Source organism: Aulonocara sp. 'chitande type north' Nkhata Bay, linkage group LG19 (genome assembly GCF_057382095.1).
Source record: "Aulonocara sp. 'chitande type north' Nkhata Bay isolate Kocher_YH1m ecotype deep benthic linkage group LG19, A_spYH_male_GT1.1, whole genome shotgun sequence".
Lineage (NCBI taxonomy): Eukaryota > Metazoa > Chordata > Actinopteri > Cichliformes > Cichlidae > Aulonocara > Aulonocara sp. 'chitande type north' Nkhata Bay.
This window is the reverse complement of record NC_141362.1, coordinates 28,923,288-28,942,076: the sequence shown is the minus strand read 5'-3', so window position 1 is coordinate 28,942,076 and position 18,789 is coordinate 28,923,288. Positions and strand designations below refer to the sequence as shown.

At 38.9% G+C, this 18,789-nt stretch overlaps 2 protein-coding genes across 3 annotated transcripts in view; one reads left to right on the top strand and one right to left on the bottom strand.

The window, feature by feature from the left end:
- Window positions 1–197: 197 nt before the first annotated feature.
- On the top strand, window positions 198–1,929 carry prlh2r (prolactin releasing hormone 2 receptor). The gene is made up of 2 exons (XM_086275306.1): window positions 198–1,139; window positions 1,588–1,929. The coding sequence occupies exons 1-2, from the start codon at window positions 198–200 to the stop codon at window positions 1,912–1,914; spliced, it is 1,269 nt and encodes a 422-aa protein (XP_086131432.1). The 3' UTR covers window positions 1,915–1,929.
- Window positions 1,930–8,451: 6,522 nt separating this feature from the next.
- bahd1 (bromo adjacent homology domain containing 1) overlaps window positions 8,452–18,789 on the bottom strand; it is a 36,335-nt gene continuing 25,997 nt past the window's right edge. For both annotated transcript variants that reach the window (XM_086274692.1, XM_086274693.1), the window contains exons 3-7: window positions 17,225–17,634; window positions 16,757–16,916; window positions 16,553–16,632; window positions 13,580–13,671; window positions 8,452–13,467 (exon numbers count right to left, since the gene is read on the bottom strand). In XM_086274692.1, the coding sequence (XP_086130818.1) occupies window positions 13,275–13,467; window positions 13,580–13,671; window positions 16,553–16,632; window positions 16,757–16,916; window positions 17,225–17,634 (935 nt within the window). In that variant the 3' untranslated portion in view covers window positions 8,452–13,274. The remainder of the gene's footprint in view (window positions 13,468–13,579; window positions 13,672–16,552; window positions 16,633–16,756; window positions 16,917–17,224; window positions 17,635–18,789) is intronic.

The following is an 18,789-nucleotide window of genomic DNA, read 5'->3' as shown; positions in this document are numbered from 1 at the left end:
TCCTTTTTTCAATACTTTAGATAATGGATCAAAGATAATTGGAAAGGCTTTTGGAGAAGTAAAGAGAGAAATGTGTGCTGAGAGTTTTGAAGATGAGCTTCAATTAGCCTTTTAAAATGTTCAAACACCCAGACGCTGCCATACTGGCTTCAATCAAAATGTTGATTAATAAATTACACAGAAATATTAATTGAGTCATGCAAAATATGCTTGTTATTTCCGCAGCTATGGACTGGGAAAGATCACTGAATCGAACCAAGGTGAACTTTTCTACTCCAGCCTCCTCTTCATCTTCGCTCTTGCCTGACTCCTCGTCCTCCTCCTCTTCCTGCTGCAACTCTTCTCGCTCCATCTTCTCAGCCTCCCAGTTCTCAGCCCCCTCTTTCTCTGGGCTCGACCTCCTGTTTAACCTGAAGCTCATCTTCATCCCTCTCTACTCTGCTGTGGTCCTGGTTGCGTGCTCTGGCAACCTCCTCCTGCTCTTCCTCATCTGGCACAATAAGAAAAGACACAACACGACCAATTTTCTCATCAGCAACCTGGCACTCGTCGACCTGGTGATGTGCGTCTTCTGCGTCCCTTTGACCGCGTCCTATGCATTTGATAAGCGCGGATGGGTGTTTGGATCCCACATGTGCCACTTTGTCACCGTCATGCAATCCGCAGCTGTTTACGCGGCCGTCCTCTCCCTCATGGCCATTGCGGTGGATCGTTACGTAGTTGTGGCTTATCCCATCCGAAAGAGAGCCAGCTACCGCTTCTGCTGGGTTCTTGTAGTTCTGATCTGGCTCTCCTCTCTGGCTTTATCCACGCCTACGGCACTGCACACGGTCTACCTGGACCTCCAGGCGGCAGGCCTGCAGATGGCTGTGTGTGAGGAGTTCTGGGATGGCCAGGAGCAGGGTCGCCTCATTTACTCCTGTTTCATTCTCTTCTTCTCCTACTTTGTCCCACTGGTTGCTGTCTCCATTTCCTACTGTGCCATTTCCTATCAGCTGAAACACAGGATGACTTCGAGCTTGACAGCATGCACGGAGCTGAGATCTGCACGGGCCACCTGGAGCAGACGGAGGAAGAAGACCTTCTGCCTACTGCTGGTGTCCGTTCTCTGCTTTGCCTTCTCCTGGCTTCCTTTACAGGTGAACAAAACATGAGATTGCTGGTTTGAAGAATATGCAAATATATGGGAATCTAAATTAGGAGAAGTTCCACCTTATGAATCAGATCTTAGCAGGTCATCTTAACTTTGAGGGAGGGATAAAACAGGGAGAAACAGCCAGCCTGCCTTTGTCCAGAGGAAACACACTCTGCCTCAGCAATAAACACATCTCAGTCTGCACACAAACTGACAGTTCAATTGGGTACAGTGACTTGATGTTTAGAGTTTTCAAGTCAGCCAGGAAAGACTCTTTAAATGGTGAAGAAATTGGCATTTTCTTTTCTTTTCTTTTCTTTTGTTTTTTTTGTGCCAATTTAGCAATTTTACTTTTTCTAGTTTGTATTTCTTTGCTAGACTATCTGTTGGCAGTAGAAAAATGGCAATTGTCCCTTGAATTAATGTTTTGGATACCGATGTTTACTCCACAGGTGGTGAACCTGATCCGTGACCTGGACACAGACTTCTCCATCCTGGGGAAGAACTATGTCAACGTCATCCAGGTGTCCAGTCACCTCTTTGCCATGAGCTCCGCTTGCTACAACCCATTCATTTATGCTTCGCTGCATAACAAATTCCTCTCTTACCTGTGTCTCCACTTCCTGCCCTGGAGAAAAGGAAAAGCGAAAGACAGGCGACAAGGGTCAAGCGTCCTGACGGTGTCTCACAGAATGCCGCGCCTTTACACCTCCACCATTGCGGCAGATTTGCCGGGTGTTGTTGCAAATAATGCTGATCCTCAAGAAAACTACACATAAGTGACTTTGTGGACAAACGGGCACAAGAATGATATGAAGCTCAGTCGAATGTATGAGGCCAAAGAAGCCAGACGTGATCCAGACAATCTTCTTCTGCACTTCAGATTTAATCTTGTCAGCGTTCATGCTGACAGACAAAAGGAGTAAAACGATAAGTCATTGTTAAAACACCAAAACCCACAACATGGGGGTGTAAGGCTTTCACATACAACAGCCACACTGCTGTGCCGCTGGCTATCAGGGGATTCAAGTGTAGATGATGCTTATTAACCTGAATAATATGCTACTGTTTGCTTAAAAAGCCACTTTTAGCTTTGACTTTGCTTTTGTTGTTGCAAGTGTTTTGTGTAATGGTTCTCCATAATTAGATTCTTGTGCATTTTAACACCAACCTTACAGGATCTTTACGCAAGCCATTTAACAATGTGTTGAACTAATGTAAATGTTTATTCACCTCCACCTTGAAAGACTGTGCATTAGGTTATTTCTGTGCATACTTCACGTGTAGTACTAAATATGCTTTGTTGGATTTTGCTCAGTAAAGAGGGTAATTCAAACCATCTTTTCCTCATTCATTCATTTCCATTTTGTTAAGGAACACGAAGCGGTTCTGAAATAAATAATACCGTATTTCCATCATTCATTTCTGGCCTTGAATCATTGAGTGCTTTTCAAATGTTCAACTATAGCTGTGGCATTTGGCAAACACTACGTGTGCGCGAGATCTGCAGCACTTTTAAATGTCAAAGCCGAACCGATGAGCGAGAGAGTCAGAGAGAAAGGGAGCGAGAAAAGGCATAATGCGTGCTGGTCATTACACAACTGCAATAAAGACACAACAGAGACCTTCCATAGATAACTATAGAACAGGAAGTTTGGAAATCCCGCCTAAAATAAACGTGTTTGCATTTTCCGACCTTGTTTGTTGACTGCCTTTTGCCACCTCGACTACTTAAGAGATGTCCGCTTATAAAAAGTGTGAATGTTGGCACAAATGAAGCTCCAAATTCATTATTGGGTAAATATTGATTTACTTTTCTCTCAAACAGCTTTTGAGATCACCTATCAAGCAAAGAAACAGAGTTTTTATTTAGATTAAAAATAATAAAACTGCTACTCATCACCCAAGTTACTGTTTATGAAACAAATAGGTTTCATAAAAAGAGCAACGCCTTTAAATATAAATCGTGTTTTTGACAGATTGTTTGAGAAAGGATTTTTGTCTCATCACAAAGACATTTCTGTTAAAAAAAAAACCTCACACAACTGAAAAGCATTAGCAGTGTTTGTGACTGTGTCTGGTGTCTAACGCCTTTAATGTGAAATTATATCAGAAAATAGCACAGTCAATTATCCAGACTGGTATCTGCAAAAGGAAAAGTTAATCAAACATAGTTTCTTTGTTTCCACATATTCTTTTACCAAGCTAAAAAGATTTTTTGAAAGCAAGATTATTGAAGGAAAACCATCTAATGCGTCTCATTTGAAACTAACTAAATGGCTTCTTTTCTTGAGATCACTTTCTCAGATTTTATCTCACACAGAAAAGCGCCTTGCAATTCATGGTGGTGCAGCGGCTGATTAGACACTTTACACAGTGCTTTTCAAGAGCAATTTGCAGAGCACAAAGTGTATATTTTAGCAGCTGATGTCAAAAGCAGACTGCTGTGTGAATATATGAGTTGACAAGTGAAGATAAAGAGGAGACAGCTTTTCATCTTATCACAGAAACACAACAGTGGTCATCTCTGCTAATGGCAACAACTGTCCACATGCAGCACACTGCAACTTTGTGCTTCCTGCTTAGCCTTGAAGTGTCAAGGACGACCTTCATCTGAATGTAAATGTGTGCTGCCCTTACAATCATCTTTGTCATGTTGTTGACATTGATCGACTGTGTTTATAATTTCCGGGTCCCCTTTCATGCTTATGATCTGAAGATTGTTACAATGAACTCTATACATTTAAAATATTCAGAATAAAAATGAAGCAGCTGCATCCTGAGACCTATAATAATGCAGAGAAAACAGAAATTGGTTTATAAAAGACTTTAGGATATGGTTTTGATGTCTGCTCTCACTGAAAGAAAGAAAAAAGCAGCATACAACAAATGACACAACTCTGAAATAACCTTTCGGGGCATTTTAAACTGAAGAAAACAATTTACAGGCTTTCACTACTGTATTGTGCTTTTTTCTCTCTCTAGACTTACAAGACTCTTAGTAAAAAGAGAGAGAGAAAAAACAAAACAAAACAATCCTTACCTGGAGGGTGCAATGTTGAGAGTAGTTTTTAAAAAAAAGAATCACTGAGCATTTTAAGGGAGCAAGAAAATGCTGAAGAGCAGAGAAGTAGCAGCTTCTGCAACCATTAGAAGAGGATTTTGCAGAGATATAACAGCAGCAGGAAAAACAGGCTTTGAATAAATTCTGGGAGAATCTGCCCCTCAGCAGAATCAACTCAAGACCAATTGCCACAATAATCTGGAACTTTCCAGAAGATGAAGCCCCTGTGCCTGTGAGTCAGTACATCAGAGTGTAGAACACTACAAAGGTTCAAAAGACACGACAGCAGTGCAAAATTGGATTGAGTCAGGCAGCGGAAAGCCTTACAGGTGTGTAATTTAAACACCTCAGGACCTCGAGCAAAATCCACTTGCTCTTACCACATTTCTTGCAGCTATCTGACAAGATATATAGTAAGGAAATCCCATTTGAGGCAATTGCTTCACCTTTCTGGACAGTTTTGGGACGAGGGGAAATCTTTTGTTGGAGAAAATTTAGAGAAAAAAGCATTTTTTACTTTGATCTTGTTCCTTAAATGGTCATTTTTGTGATTGACTACAGCCTGTTATCGTAAAAGGTGTGACTAAGTCAGGCTGTACCAAGCTTTGATTCATCTACGTACTAATTTATACCTATACTCAAGTCCTTTTTTTCATTTAAATAATTAGACTGGGTTTGTAAAGTTTACATTTGTACTAACTTACAGCTACTTTGGCAAAATATCAAGTTCAACTGTACATTTTGAACAATTTCAACTACTCACTAAGATTTAGTTTTTAAAATATTTTTGTGATTCAAATAGCCGGGGAGGAAAAAGACATTTAAGCATAGTAAATTAGTTTAATGTGACGATTTTTAAGCAAAAAATTTAAAATTATTGGAGAACAATTTTATCCATTGTCTTTGTCAGATTTTGACTCACCATGCAATACCACATGGAAAGCGCCTGGTTGACAATAGCTTCATTTTTCAGCATGACAATGAACGCAGACACACTGCCAGTGCAGTGCAAGGACACCTGAATAGAAAAATACACAGTGGAGTAGTATCATTCTTGGACTAACTTCACCTGGGGCCCAGATGTCAATGTTTTTGAAGTGCTGTGGGATCAGACAGAGAAAGGAACAAACCAACTTCCAAAGAAGAGCTTGGAAGTCCCAGATAACTATTCCTGAAGACCATTGAAGAAATGACAAGAAAACTTACATAAAGGTGTTCAGGCTGTGTTGAAGAATAAAGATGGTCACACTAAAGTTCAAACTCAGTAGAGCTGTACAAACTCAGTTTTTGTCTATATATTGCATTTCTATGTATGTTTTTACATGTTTCAATAAATCATGTGCCTATTTTTTATTGTCCTAGCAGAATATAGGCAGATCAAGACTTTTGCATGGTACTCGATCCATTATGATTAAACTGTTTTAACACATCTTCTCCCCTTTGATTTTCTTTCTCTCCCTCTCTTTCTTTCATTCTTTCTCCCTGTCCTATCCCCCAGTCATGTCTGTCCCGTTTGTAGCAACCGAAAATAAAATAAATTCATAATTATAATAAAGGTCAATCAAATGGACCAATATGGCAAGGCCATGATGATCCACTTGGTAAAATAAATCCGCTTGGCATCTTTCTTGGCCTTAAGACAACAATTCTGATGGCTAAAGATCCAAACGGGACACAAAAAAAAAAAAAAAAAAAAAAAAACCTGTTTTAACACACAACCTTTTATTACGGAGTTTTGTCAGCTTCTATAAATTAAATACTGCCAACATGTGTTTGACTCTTTCAACTTTTTGCCCTTCCAATTTTCACTTTCTTTCAGTTCAGTTAAATTTTACTTATATAGCGCCAAATCACAACAACAGTCGCCTCAAGGTGCTTTATACTGTATTTCAGGACCCTATAATAATACAGAGAATACCCCAACAAATAAATGTCCACTATGAGAAAGACAGGACAAAAGACATAAGACAACCAGAGATGAATAATTACTAATGATTAAATGCCAAATTATTATTGTTATTGTTATGATTATTCAAGACCTTGTATGTGAAGAAGAGGATTTGAAATTTGAGTGGATTTAACAGGGAGCCAATGAAGAAAAGCCAACTGGGAGATTATGCTCTCTCCTTCTAGTCCCTGTCAGTACTCTTGCTGCAGCATTTTGGATCAACTCTGCTTTCTGGTCCCAACTCTGGATAGTCATGTTTTTTGGGGGTCATCAAATTTAGTCAGATTTCTACAAATGAGTGCTGCATCCAAAATGTTATGGCGGACATCTCTCATAACATGACCTGTTTTTTCCCAGAAAATCTTTCAGTTATCTCTAGTGTTTTCTTGGACACCAGAGAAGGCCAGAGAAAACTACAGTCCGAGAGACATTGTTCTGGCAAAACTACACACCTGTTCACTATGAATTTTAGTGACCTCCGACGGACGTAACTGGGTGTCAATACCCTAACGTAAATTGTTATTTAAAGAAATCTACCAGGCCCAGACAATCTGCTATCGTTGGTGGCTAGCTTCAGAATTTTCCAGAGTACAGAGCCTGTCCTCCAGAACGGTAAACAGGCTACATTTATAACTAACATGATGCTTGTAATAAGGAAGCTTAACAACAACAATAAGCTTAACAGCTGCTACTAAACAGGAAAGTGTGTAAGGGACAGGTGAAAAAAACATGTTGCTAGTGACTCAGCTACAAGCTAAGCTAAGCTATCGAATTCTTACAGACAGAATACTGTGAATATAAATAGCAGGTGATTCAGCAGAGTGTGCTCTAGACAAAGCACCTGGATATGACACTATGTTGTTATCTAAAGGTTGTTTTTTTTAATTAAACAGGCTACATAAAACACCACCGTGAGCTGTAATAGGAACATGAAGTGATACGATATCTCAGCGGGAGCTAACACAAAGTAAAATTTTATTTGTATAGCACCTTTCAAGTCAAAGATCACAAAGTGCTTCACAACAAAATGCCAGAGCAGTAAAAAAGAGAAAAAAAGAGTTAACTAAATGCTAGTCTACAAAGATGGGTTTTTAGTTGTTTCTTGAAAGAGACCCATGAGTCCACAGATTTTCTCATTCCTATTTAATTAGTGCCTTTTCTACTTCTATTTTAACTGGTAATGTGTCAATTTTAGACATTTTCACCATATAATTGTTCAGCTATATTTATCCCTTTTGTTTCGACTGCTTCGCATTTGACTAACAAATCATTTCTAGTGCTATTTGCAAAGCAATTTAACTGGTAATTTAGTACTTGTAGCTGCTTTAACCCAATAAGTGTCTATCCATTACCTTTCAAACCTTTCTGACTCTGTGTGTGTATTTGAAACTAAAACTATTTATTCCTAATATTTAACTGCTTCAGATCCACTGATTTCTCTCCCTAACTGCATTAAGCCTTATTTGGGAACCATAAATCTTGTACTGACAGTCAGTCCAGATATTCAGTAAAGAAAGTAACATAGTCATAACAGGAATTTGCTGCACAACCACTGAGAATTCACATCATATACAGACTGATGACTATATAAATGCCATTCACACAGACATGTAATCCCACTAAATAGCCCAGTGTGTGAGCTGAAGCAGATGAGCTTTCTGACTCACACATGCTTGCTGTTACAGATGCAAATCACTTACCTGCTCATGCCATTTAAAATCTCAGAACCAAATTTAGCTGTGCCAGAGGCATCATGCATATTCATCACAAGCCTAATTATCGAAGTTAGATGACTGATATCTCCTCATTGCTCCTTTCGAGATGCTGCCTCTCTTGTCTTTTCCATCATGATCTATGCAGCACAACAGACAAAAGGGCTTGTATCCAGTTCAGTTGAAAAAGGGGATTGAATGAAACAAAAAGCACAAACAAAAGAGAAAGATTTGAGGCTAAATTATTTTTATGCATGGTAAAAAATATTTTACTTGTGATTTCCAATCAAATCAAATCAAATATGCAATAAAAACTGATGTAAAGAAAAAAAAAAGACTGAAAGAGACGAGATCAGCCATGATTATGTAGGTTTGTGTGTTTACCTTTTTCCACATATGCATGTTACACATTAATATTTATCTCTGAAACCTTTTAGTAAGTCTGTGCTTTGATTATTGCAATGACTTTTTAATTTATTGAAAAACAAATCAGATATTTAAAAAAAAAAATTGTCCAAGTGGGCCACCATGTGGGCAAGAAGCATTACTGCATCCATAATAACATATGTGTAGGTAATAAAAACTCAGAAGCTTGTTCAAACTCATATATTATTTATTACAATTAAATATTTTTCTTATATTACAGGTCCATTTGAAACCATACAAATAATCTGTGCTGTGATTAATATTTCCAAGATATTTCCAAAAAAAAAAGCCATGCAAAGAAACAAACAAATTCACATAAGAAGTACACCTGGGAATGAAGTTCAATTCATGGTTTAATCCCCTGCCCTCTTTTAGTCTTAGTCTTTTTGGTGAAAGCATTTCTTTGTGGTGATTCAAGCTCAATACCAAGAACTGTGTCATCTGATGAAAAGTGAAAGGCATTTGAAAGGTACGCAAAAACTACAGTGACTATTTGTACTTTTCTTTGTGGAAAATTCTTGGAATACATGTAATACAGGATAATGGGAACAGGCACAGAGGACCAATTAAGACACAAGCATCACACATCTTGATTAAACATAATTAGTTTGCTGAGTGATTCCTAAGGCCATAAAATGTGCGTGGTGTGGTTTTCTAATTCTGGATTTAAGTTGTTGAACCAAATCAAACCAAATATTTTCACCTGATTCAAGTTGGCTATACTTCATACACCATCAAGCAATATTCAGGATTTTTTTTAAAACGTTTGTTGAATAAAGACATGATAATATTTAAGTCATCGGGACATATTAAAATAGCATGGAATAGTTTTAAATTCAGATGAATTGAAATAAACAGAAATAAATGAATATGAGACATCTATTTAAATTATTTCTGAATTCAAACAAACAAAAAATGTCTATGCCACTTACAGAGGATAAGGAGCAAAGGAGATGTAGGCGGGATGTGAGCATTTTAAAGTGATACCCCACCTAAAATTTTGACTATCAAATACTACTGTGCTTGTAGGTCAGGTGTAACGCCTCCTTCATGTAGATCAGCAGCTGTAGTCAGCTCATATGTCCTTGTGTTATCGTGTTGAGTGTGAGTATGTTTGTCTGAATGTCTTTTTATCTGTATTTATGGAACTTATTAAACATACACTGAGAGGTTTATTATGATAACGTGGTTTAGGGAAGCTTCTCTGGACATTTTGACACAGTTTATTCACCATGATGACTTGCATCAATTAATGTTTATAAGAAATGATACAAATCAAGCTAACTATTATGTTTTTCAGGAAGGCTTAAACTACCAAGTTAAAGCAGTGAGGAGGGAGCCAAGCGGTTTAGCAGGACAAAGTCACAACAACCTCTTGATATGAGTATAAAACGTGGCTTTTTTCTTTTTCTTATTGTAGCAAAAATCATGAAAAGTCCCCAAATGAAATTTCGTGTCATTATATGAAACAGTAGCTGAGATGAGATTCCACTTTCTGTCAGAAAAGCAGTTTGAGAAATTGAAAATCCATCTGGTAAATCTTTTGATATTCGGTCTGAAGATTGACAATTTTGGTTAGGATTGCAAAGAATTTGTACCTGGGAAAAATTCCAGTAAAGTGGTTAGCTTTGGGACTTGCAAGAGAAAGAAGAATTTATTTATTAGAATGCTTCCAATGATCAATGGGCAAGTTTTTTTTTAATGTTTCCTTCAAATGGGGTCCCAAATCCACATACTGATCTTTGCATGGATAAATCAAAGTTATGGTAAGATATCCTGCTTGGCTTTTCATAAAGACCATAAATCTAAAAAAACAAACAAACAAACAAACAAAAACAGGTATATATAATATAATGCACAAATAGTCAATAATGGGCTGTGATATGAAAAGAATAAAACAATCAGTGACACCAATCAATGTGCCAAATTTTGCATTGCTGCTTGGCCCCAGGTGATTGACATTTTGTGAACAAAGCTTTCTTGTGGAGAGTTACCAAAAAACAAACAAACAAAAAAAAAAAAAACAGTATGCAAGCTTGTTTATGCCACTTAAAAATATATGTTTTTGGCTATCCATAAGTAAAAAAAAAAGTGGATTATTATCTCAAAGTTTTGACCTAACTTCAAGTTTGAAGGTGTTTTTTATAAGTATTTTGAGTTATTTTCTGATATTTTTTGAATTAATAAATTAAAATGTTAAGATTCTTAACTTGAATTGAATTGAATGGCATAATAACCCCAAATTGTGACTTATGGATGGCAAAAAAACATTTTTTTTTCCTCAATGGCAGAATGCTCTAAGGTCTGCATGTAAGAAATGAATCCGTAACCAGCTGGTTAGCTTAGCTTAGCCTAGCATAAAACCAAAAACAACACAAAATTTGCTAACAAGAAATTTGTTATAACACTTTGATTTATACAGACTAAACAAATTACATACATAATGTTACCTATTATGCTCACAGATGATAAGGGTGCATCTGGCTTTCTACCGCCCGCTCCCACTTCCAAGCGTTATAGATCGCTAAGCTAACTAGCTTCTGCTTTATATTTAAAGTACTGATATGAAAGAATTGTCAGTATTGTCATACCACACTCTGTAAAAAGTTAGTTTCTCCAAAAAAAGAAAAAAAAATCCTCATCTACTCTCAACTAGTTAAGTAGTTTGATACCAAACATCACTCTCAATAAAAATTTTGATTAAGATGGACTTTCAGGTCACATAAGATCACAGGTAACACTGAAATACATGTCAAGCATCTAGGAATCAAGATCAGCGCACTTACTAGCTTCATAACTCCAGACTGTGATCAATACACGTTACTAAATAAAAGGCTGGGAATGTTCTATAAGGCAGCAAAGATCCAGGGCACAGGCTAATGGTAAGTTAAAATCAGTGAAGCAATCGGCATTTAAAGATGAAGAGGCAAAGCTTCACCATCTCAGGGGAAATGAAAAGGAGGATGACAGGAAGCTGGAAAAGGCCAGGGTACATTTTGGTCCTGCAAGGTTTAGCATCTCTGGTCACATGTTAGCGCATGTCCTTCAAACCGCATCTGAGATCCTTCCAAATACTCCATATGTGTCCTCAAATCTGCCTATTGCCTACTTCAGTGTCTCAAAGCAAAATTGCACGAGCTTGTATTGGGTAAGCGAGCTGAAACACAGAAATACTGCTGCAAAGACTCTCACACTTATACAGTGCAGCTACGGAGAGACATCGTCAGCCTCCTTTCTAATCAGGAATGCAAGCCACTCATCTAAAACTCTTTAAAATGATCTTTTGAAAATAAATTATATATTTTCTCAGTACAGACATAAATACATATCTTTTCTCAAACATAGGAACGAATCATCATCACAGATCTAAATGCTACACTGACTACATTATTCACCAGCTCATCAGTGAAGAAACAAGAATATACGTGACTAACTGATGCCATCTGCCACTAACAGACACCCATCCAGATATTTAAATGCAAATATACAGTACGCTGACACCGGAGTCAAATCACACCTCTGGTAAACAGCTTTGAAAAAGTTAAATATTCCTCGGCATTGGCATAACAAAAATCCCCTTTAATGCTCGGCTGATCCTCGCAATGTGAAAGCAAGCAAACTAAACTCTCGCTGTCTTTTAGCGGTTAGCATGCCCGTGTCTTCACTACAGATACAGATACGGAATAAAACCTGCATCTCTCTCAAAACTTAAGTAGAGAAGAAGCCAAAAAACCTTTAATTGCTCACTCTTGTTATACTTTTTCACTGCTAATTAGATTCAATCAAACCGTTTGACTGAGAATGTCTTTCATGGCTATCTTTGGGGCGCGCTGCAAAGCTCTCCAAAATCAATCACCATTAGACAAAAATGTCAATTTCAATATTTGGGAAATTTCCTCACATGCTTGCTTGCTGAGATTTGGATGAGAACACTCTCTGTATACGTTGTAAGCACACAGCTGGAGCCAGCAGCTAATTAAGCTTAGCACAATCGCTCCAAAAAGATATGTATGCAGATATTCGTAGTCTGCTTGTAGCCCACGTTCTATCAACCAATCATGTTTGAGCATGCTTCGACTGCATGCATTTAGAGGGGGAAAAATAGGGATTGCTGATTTACTGAAACACACCTAGCTTCTTTAAAACTGATCTGTAGTCGCATGCAGTCGATAAACCTCTGACAGAACAGGTGTTCTTGCCCTTGACAGCTGCTAATTACATATATAGTATCCGACCATTGCCCCGAGAGTCAGACTTAGACTTTATGCTAAGCTATACTAACCAGCTGCTGGTGATTATTTCATTTTGATTAAACAGACATGAAACTGATTCCTTCTTATTTATCACAAGCAAGCACATTTCCCAGACTATCACTATTTCTCAGAACAGCATGAACACAGCTGCATTACAGTAAGATTTCTATATGCCGTGTCAGTAGAAAACGCCATGTTTTCACTATCAAATGGACTCAGTGCAGCTCAAAGCAGCAGAAATAAACTGAGTGAAAAAAAGATGTGATTAAGTCTTCAGCTGCACCATCCGGTGTGGCACAATATGCCACATATTTTCATTATCTATGGCATATCAAGATACTTTGTGTTATCTGTTGTCTGTCAGGCAGATAGTAGCATTATTCACATGAAACATCGAGTTCTCGGCAATCTAATCAAATTTCACATTTCTAAGAGCTACAGTAGCTTTTTCTACAGCAGAGTACGTTCCAGGTTCTTCACACAGCTGCTACAACACCAGAGAGCCATGTATGATAAAAGAAAAAGATTTACACTGCCATAGCAACTCTTATATATTACGTCAAACCATTAGTTTACTTAATAAATGCGTGACATGTAAGCATGAATGAGAGACTGAAAAGAAAATAAGCTGTCAAGCCGTCGTCCGAAACTCCAGTTCCTCTCTCACGGAGGCAGCCAGTGAGAATCTGTGGCAGATGAAACCGGGGTGTAATGTGATGTCATGCCTCGTCAGATACTACTGCAGGTTCTTGAGGAGGCGTCCGTAGCGGAAGTCGTAGACGTGTCGACAGAAAAACACCAGCTCTGGGTCAGTGTCATCGGGCACACAGTGGTGGGTGGGCATGGCGTTTCCAACAACAGGGGGCACTACAAGGGAGGCGGCGCTGTCGCTGACGCCTTCTCTACGGCGTTTTACCAAGGCACAAAATCTGGACAGGAAACAAACACAACATGAGAAACTAACCTCAAAAACACCCCTAATGGCTCAAAACTACCTGAAATTAAGAACACGACAGAAAGTAAAAATGCTTTCCTGCTTACCGACAATACTGTGCCAATGTTAGGACATAGCATTTGTCCTCAATACAGGCCACACTGTTCACATCCTGGTGACGGGATGCAAAGACCTCATTCTAGAGAAAGACACTCGGGTTAGATCCATACAAAAAAAGCCCAAACAAACAAACCCCATCATGATATCCTCTTACATGTAGAAAGAAAAAGAAAAAAGTAGCGGGTGGGACTTTAAAAACTAAATCTCTCTTCTAAATTTTAAACAATCCCTCCTGCCTCACCCTCACTTCCAGATTTGCAGAGAAAGATGCTTTACGTCATCCTCTGTGACAAAGCCGTGTTCCCGTTCTCACACTGCTGCTCTGATGTGTTTGTTGTCTGTCAGCGCACGCTGAGAGTCGACAGACTTCATGTGGTTTAATGTTTCTAGACAGTGAATTGAACTCGTTCCTCTGGGAGATTACTGACATCAGGACGTGAACACAATAGAGACGCGTTCCGTCCGCGAGCGTACAGTGCTGTGCAAAAGTGTTAAGCCACCTTTCATTTCTTTATCTTTTGCTTCTAAGGAGTCAGATTTATCTTCAGCAAAGGTTTTCCAGGCTTTAGGAAGGTCTTCCAAAGTTTTTCTTTGTACATCAGCTGCTTTTTCACTTGACCATTTACAGAGGAATTTTTGTTGTTGTTGTTTGATGAGTTACTTAACACTGCAATAAAAAGACTTCTAACTCAAGAGATACACCATTGTTGTGTTTACACATAACAGAAAGTTAACAAAGACCCGCTTTAAATGTTATCTTCAGTCACTTTGTTACTATCTGCTTATTGCAAAAACATATAATTTGTTCCAATTTTCTTAGTTGAAGATTTGAAAAAAGCCAAGAATAACCTACACTGACAGGTATAAAAATAGTACTTCTGCACCAACAAGGTGATTTCCAAAGAGCTATTAGCCAAAAACTTGATGTGCCTCTGCTCGGTGCAGTGCAATGTGTCCTTAAAAAAATCTGAGTAAATTGCACAATGGGAGGACAAAGGAAAAAGTGGTAGGAGGTGAACAGTCTCTGAAAGTCCTTAAGAAAAAGGAAAAAAGCAAGGACCTGACCCAGGACCTCAGAGATTAATCTGGCCCCATAGTTGCTTTACTGTTCACTGAAGCCTCATCAGAAATAGTCTCAGGGGAACGGTGGCTGTCAAGAAGCCAGCAGGGGAAACAGAAGGAAAAGGCCAAAAGAGAAAAGAGCCATCTGTAACGGAACAAAAGGCAGCAAACATACAAAAAAGAGCTTTGAATGTTCTTCAAGACGCCTGGAGAACTATTCCTAAAGACCGCTTAAAGAAATGACAGGAAAGCTTGGATAAGAGAGTTCCAAATATTGACTTTAAAGCTTGTTAAAATTATCCAAACTATATTTTTTCCTTATATGTTGTATTTCCATGTAAGTTTGCATAAGAAATCTTTGCAGTGATAAATAATTTCATAGCAAAATTTTACAAAAAATAGTGATGATTTAAGACTTTTGCACTGTACTGTACAACTGTGCATTCATTGCTTTGATACAATGGTTATTCTTATTCTGTAACACAGTTCAAGGTGTCCCAATACAAAGAAATATACTTAATGTCCTTGGGCAAGACAATGAGCCAATGAGAGTGAAGGTGAACACCTTACACTGGTATTTGAGTGAGAAACAGCTTACAGCCTGCTATAAATACACTGCTGAATTTTTCCTAAAACACCGTTCACTGTACTTTGTAAGCAGCTGGTGGTTTAACAGAAGTAGACAGCATACTTTTTGGGAACAATCTGCAGCCCTGGATTAATACACATTTAGTGCATTTTTTAAATATTAAATCAGCAGGATTTAAAATAAACTACATCATCAGGTTTTGGATAATTAGAGAAGCATTTTAGCGTGTTCCCTTTCTTTCTGTGTTTTAAAGTTTACATAACATGTGTTGTTGACAATAGAAAACACATTTAACACTATAATAAGAGTCATTATATTCATTAATAGTATCTAAAATCTCTTCTGGTTTAGAAAGCCAGCACGAAGCACACATTACAGCCATTAGTTAAGCATGGATTAAAAATTTTTCCCCTTTTTTTAAAATCACAGCACTCAACCTGCTTGTTGTGAGAGTGTGGAAACCCACAATAATATGTGTCAGTCAAACACCTGGATCCACCTTGAACCGTGCCGTAACCTTAACCGCGCCAACACTAATTTTACAATTCCATTTGATCCAGCTACTAGAACTGCATCAAAGAGGCGAGTAAAAATTACATGGAAATTATGCAGTTTAAATAATTATGCAGATTATTATGGATCATGCAGCAGGCAGGATTTTCCAAACTTCCTCGCAGTGCACTACAAAGCAAGGCCGTTTAAAGTTACATGACCTCGAATTATATATCGCTGTAGCTTCTGAGTAGAGTGTGTTTCACCAAACAGTAAAATGTGGACCTAAAGTCAAGTTTCCCCTAAAATACTTTGTTATAGAGGCAGCGGATTGGCCTCTGGTGCAATTTCAGCAGCGCTGAATGATCATAGCAGCATTAAAAGGATATTATATGAGCACTTAAGGTATCAGAGAGTCTCTTTGATCCTCTTGTTCTCCCATCTTAATAGACATTTGGGCTACTTTATAGCTTTGTTAGGCCATAGGAGGACTTGAGCCTTTCAGTGTATGTCTCAGAGAAGGAGAGATATGCAGATAAAGGAGACACGAAGGTAGTAATCAGAGCCTGGCATATTGCACATAGTGTTTCTGTGAGTTATTTAACTCCTCCCGCTAGAACCGGTGATGCTTTCTATTAAACGTACGTGAACTGGCTCGACCTGTGCATCACTAATAGCCATGATTACAGGCGCTGAATATGCTGCAATTGACACAAGCTATATTTTAGATTTGCTGGTCTATAATTACCCCTGACAGTTATTAGAAAGCCGTGGTTAAAAAAAAAAGCATTTCAGAAACACACGTCAGCCTTCTCACCTCACAATGTACGCTGGGGTTGCGTCCTCCCTGTGTGTGTTCTGGACGGTAGTACCAAAGCAAACTCATCATCAGCTCTCCTGAAGGAAAGAAAAAAAGTAAAACATAGCACGTCTTTAACTTCACTTCTCAAACCAGTTATTACCACATAAATGCGTCTTCTCGTGTGGTCTGAGTAAATGCTGCGTACAGCGAGCATACTACCTGACTCTGGCTCTTCCCACAGAGCTGAGACCTTAGCCACGTAAGGCAGAGACTTTTTTCTAGGTCCAGATTTCAGCAGAACAGTGTCTCTGACTCTAATCAGCTCCCCGTCCCTGTGGACTCCCTCAAAGCACTTCCTCAGCACCAAAGTGTCCTCTCCCTGGGAACACAGCAGCAGGAAATACTGACTCCTCTAGCAGTCAGAAACTGATAAGCTTTGAGAGGCTGTGGAGTAAAAAGCTGCAGGATGTGATTTGTATTGAATGGCTTCTGCGCCTTGGTTGTCGGGGTTGCTGGATAAAATGTAGTAAAAAATAGTGAATAAGCCCTGATCCAACAGTGAAACAGGTGTTATGAATCACCCCCCATACTCTCTCAGGACACTTCAGTAAAATTACATCAGCTCTAATTAAAAGTGGTGCCATTGTGGCTGTGTCAAAAAGCACCAAAATGACTTTCTCTACATACCACAGAGAAAACCTCCTTCTCAAAGGACAGGCCAAATGGCCTCCAGCCGTTGGTGGATTTTTGGCGGCCATTCTTCGGCTGCTTGGCAACCGTTTGCCCTCCGTCACTGGCACAGCTGAGCTTCTGTTTCTTGTTTCTGTTGAGAGGGCAGACAGCCGAGCTGATGCTGCCGGTGCTGCGCGCGCCAGACCTTGACCCGCTGGGCTGCTTGGCACTCTGTGGACACTCCTTTGCCACCTTCAGCGGAGGCTGCGGTTGGCTGGGGTCAGACAGCGGAGTCTGGATGTGGGGCACTGATTGGCCGGCTGGAGGCACAGTGGGAACGGGGCAGCCAGTAAGGATTCGAGGGCTGGGACAAATGGGGATAGAGGAGGGGCTGTGGTGGTCATTGATGGTTGCTGGGTAGTCATCTGAGGAAAGAACAGAAAAGGTACGATAATGTGAAATGAATACAGAGTACTGAAACGAGCCCTGCATGCAGATTTCAGAGCAATAACAGCTATTGAATCGCAGCCAAGACACACAGTTTATTCTTCGCCATTTGTTTTCATGCTACGCCCTCTTTCACGTGGCTGATGAACATCTGCAGGAAACATCACGCAACCAAGCTTCAGCTGCAACATAAGCAGAGTTTCTGCTTGGCTGGAATGGCAAAAATTTTCTTTAGCTATTTTACTTCAACCTAATCTAGTTTATTTTGTTTATTTGTCACATTGCGAGATGGTAGCCCTACTTTTCTGATGGCGCCGTAACTGATCATTTCACTGTAAGTATGCTGTACCTTTTGGGGTGCGTGCTGTATTATGGAGTGACTTAACCTTGTCTAACTTCCAGGTACTTTACAGGTATTTCATGGGAAAGGAGACACCAAGGACACTTATTCCTTTACACTCACTCTGAAAGATGTTTGAACAGTGATTGTGAAAAAAAAGAAAATAAATTAAGTTTCGGTCCATCATGATGAGGTCACAGGCAAATTTTTGACAGTATTTTTTTTTCTCTTATAAATTGCTGAGGGGGAGCAGTTCTCATTTAGATCAAATAAAATAACAGCTGAATAAGAGAACATCAATCGTGCACATCAACATGATGAATATTGAAAAAGGATCCCAAAAGGCAAGCTTAATCCACTCCATAATACGGCCAACGCCTTGAAAAACACAGTGTACTTATGACCTAAGACACTACCTAAAACTATTTACACTGTACTGAAATTTACTTGCAGTATAATTATTTCTTTGTTTCCTATAAAATCCTGAATTGTTATCCCCTCATTCAAGTGTACCTACCTTTAAGTATTTGTAGATAAATATAATTACATTATCATTTCAAATAAAACCCACAGAAATTCCATTTGATTACCGGGAATTGCGCCCTTAATTGCGAGCCGTATCATAAGGTGTTACCTAGAACTTTGAACTCTGATACGAGAGGCACAACAAATACTTCGTTTCTTAATATTTATGCTGAAGTAGCAAAAAAAACAAACAGGCAGAGCCTCAATTAAGATCAATTATAGTCTTTACCATGCACACAAACTAGACGTTTCTCCTACAGTGGCACTG

Bases quoted from the DNA above. Each gene is read 5' to 3' on its own strand.
- prlh2r (XM_086275306.1), top strand. From the start codon at position 198: ATGCAAAATATGCTTGTTATTTCCGCAGCTATGGACTGGGAAAGATCA. The intron at 1,140-1,587 runs GTGAACAAAACA...TTTACTCCACAG, and splicing joins TCTCCTGGCTTCCTTTACAG to GTGGTGAACCTGATCCGTGA.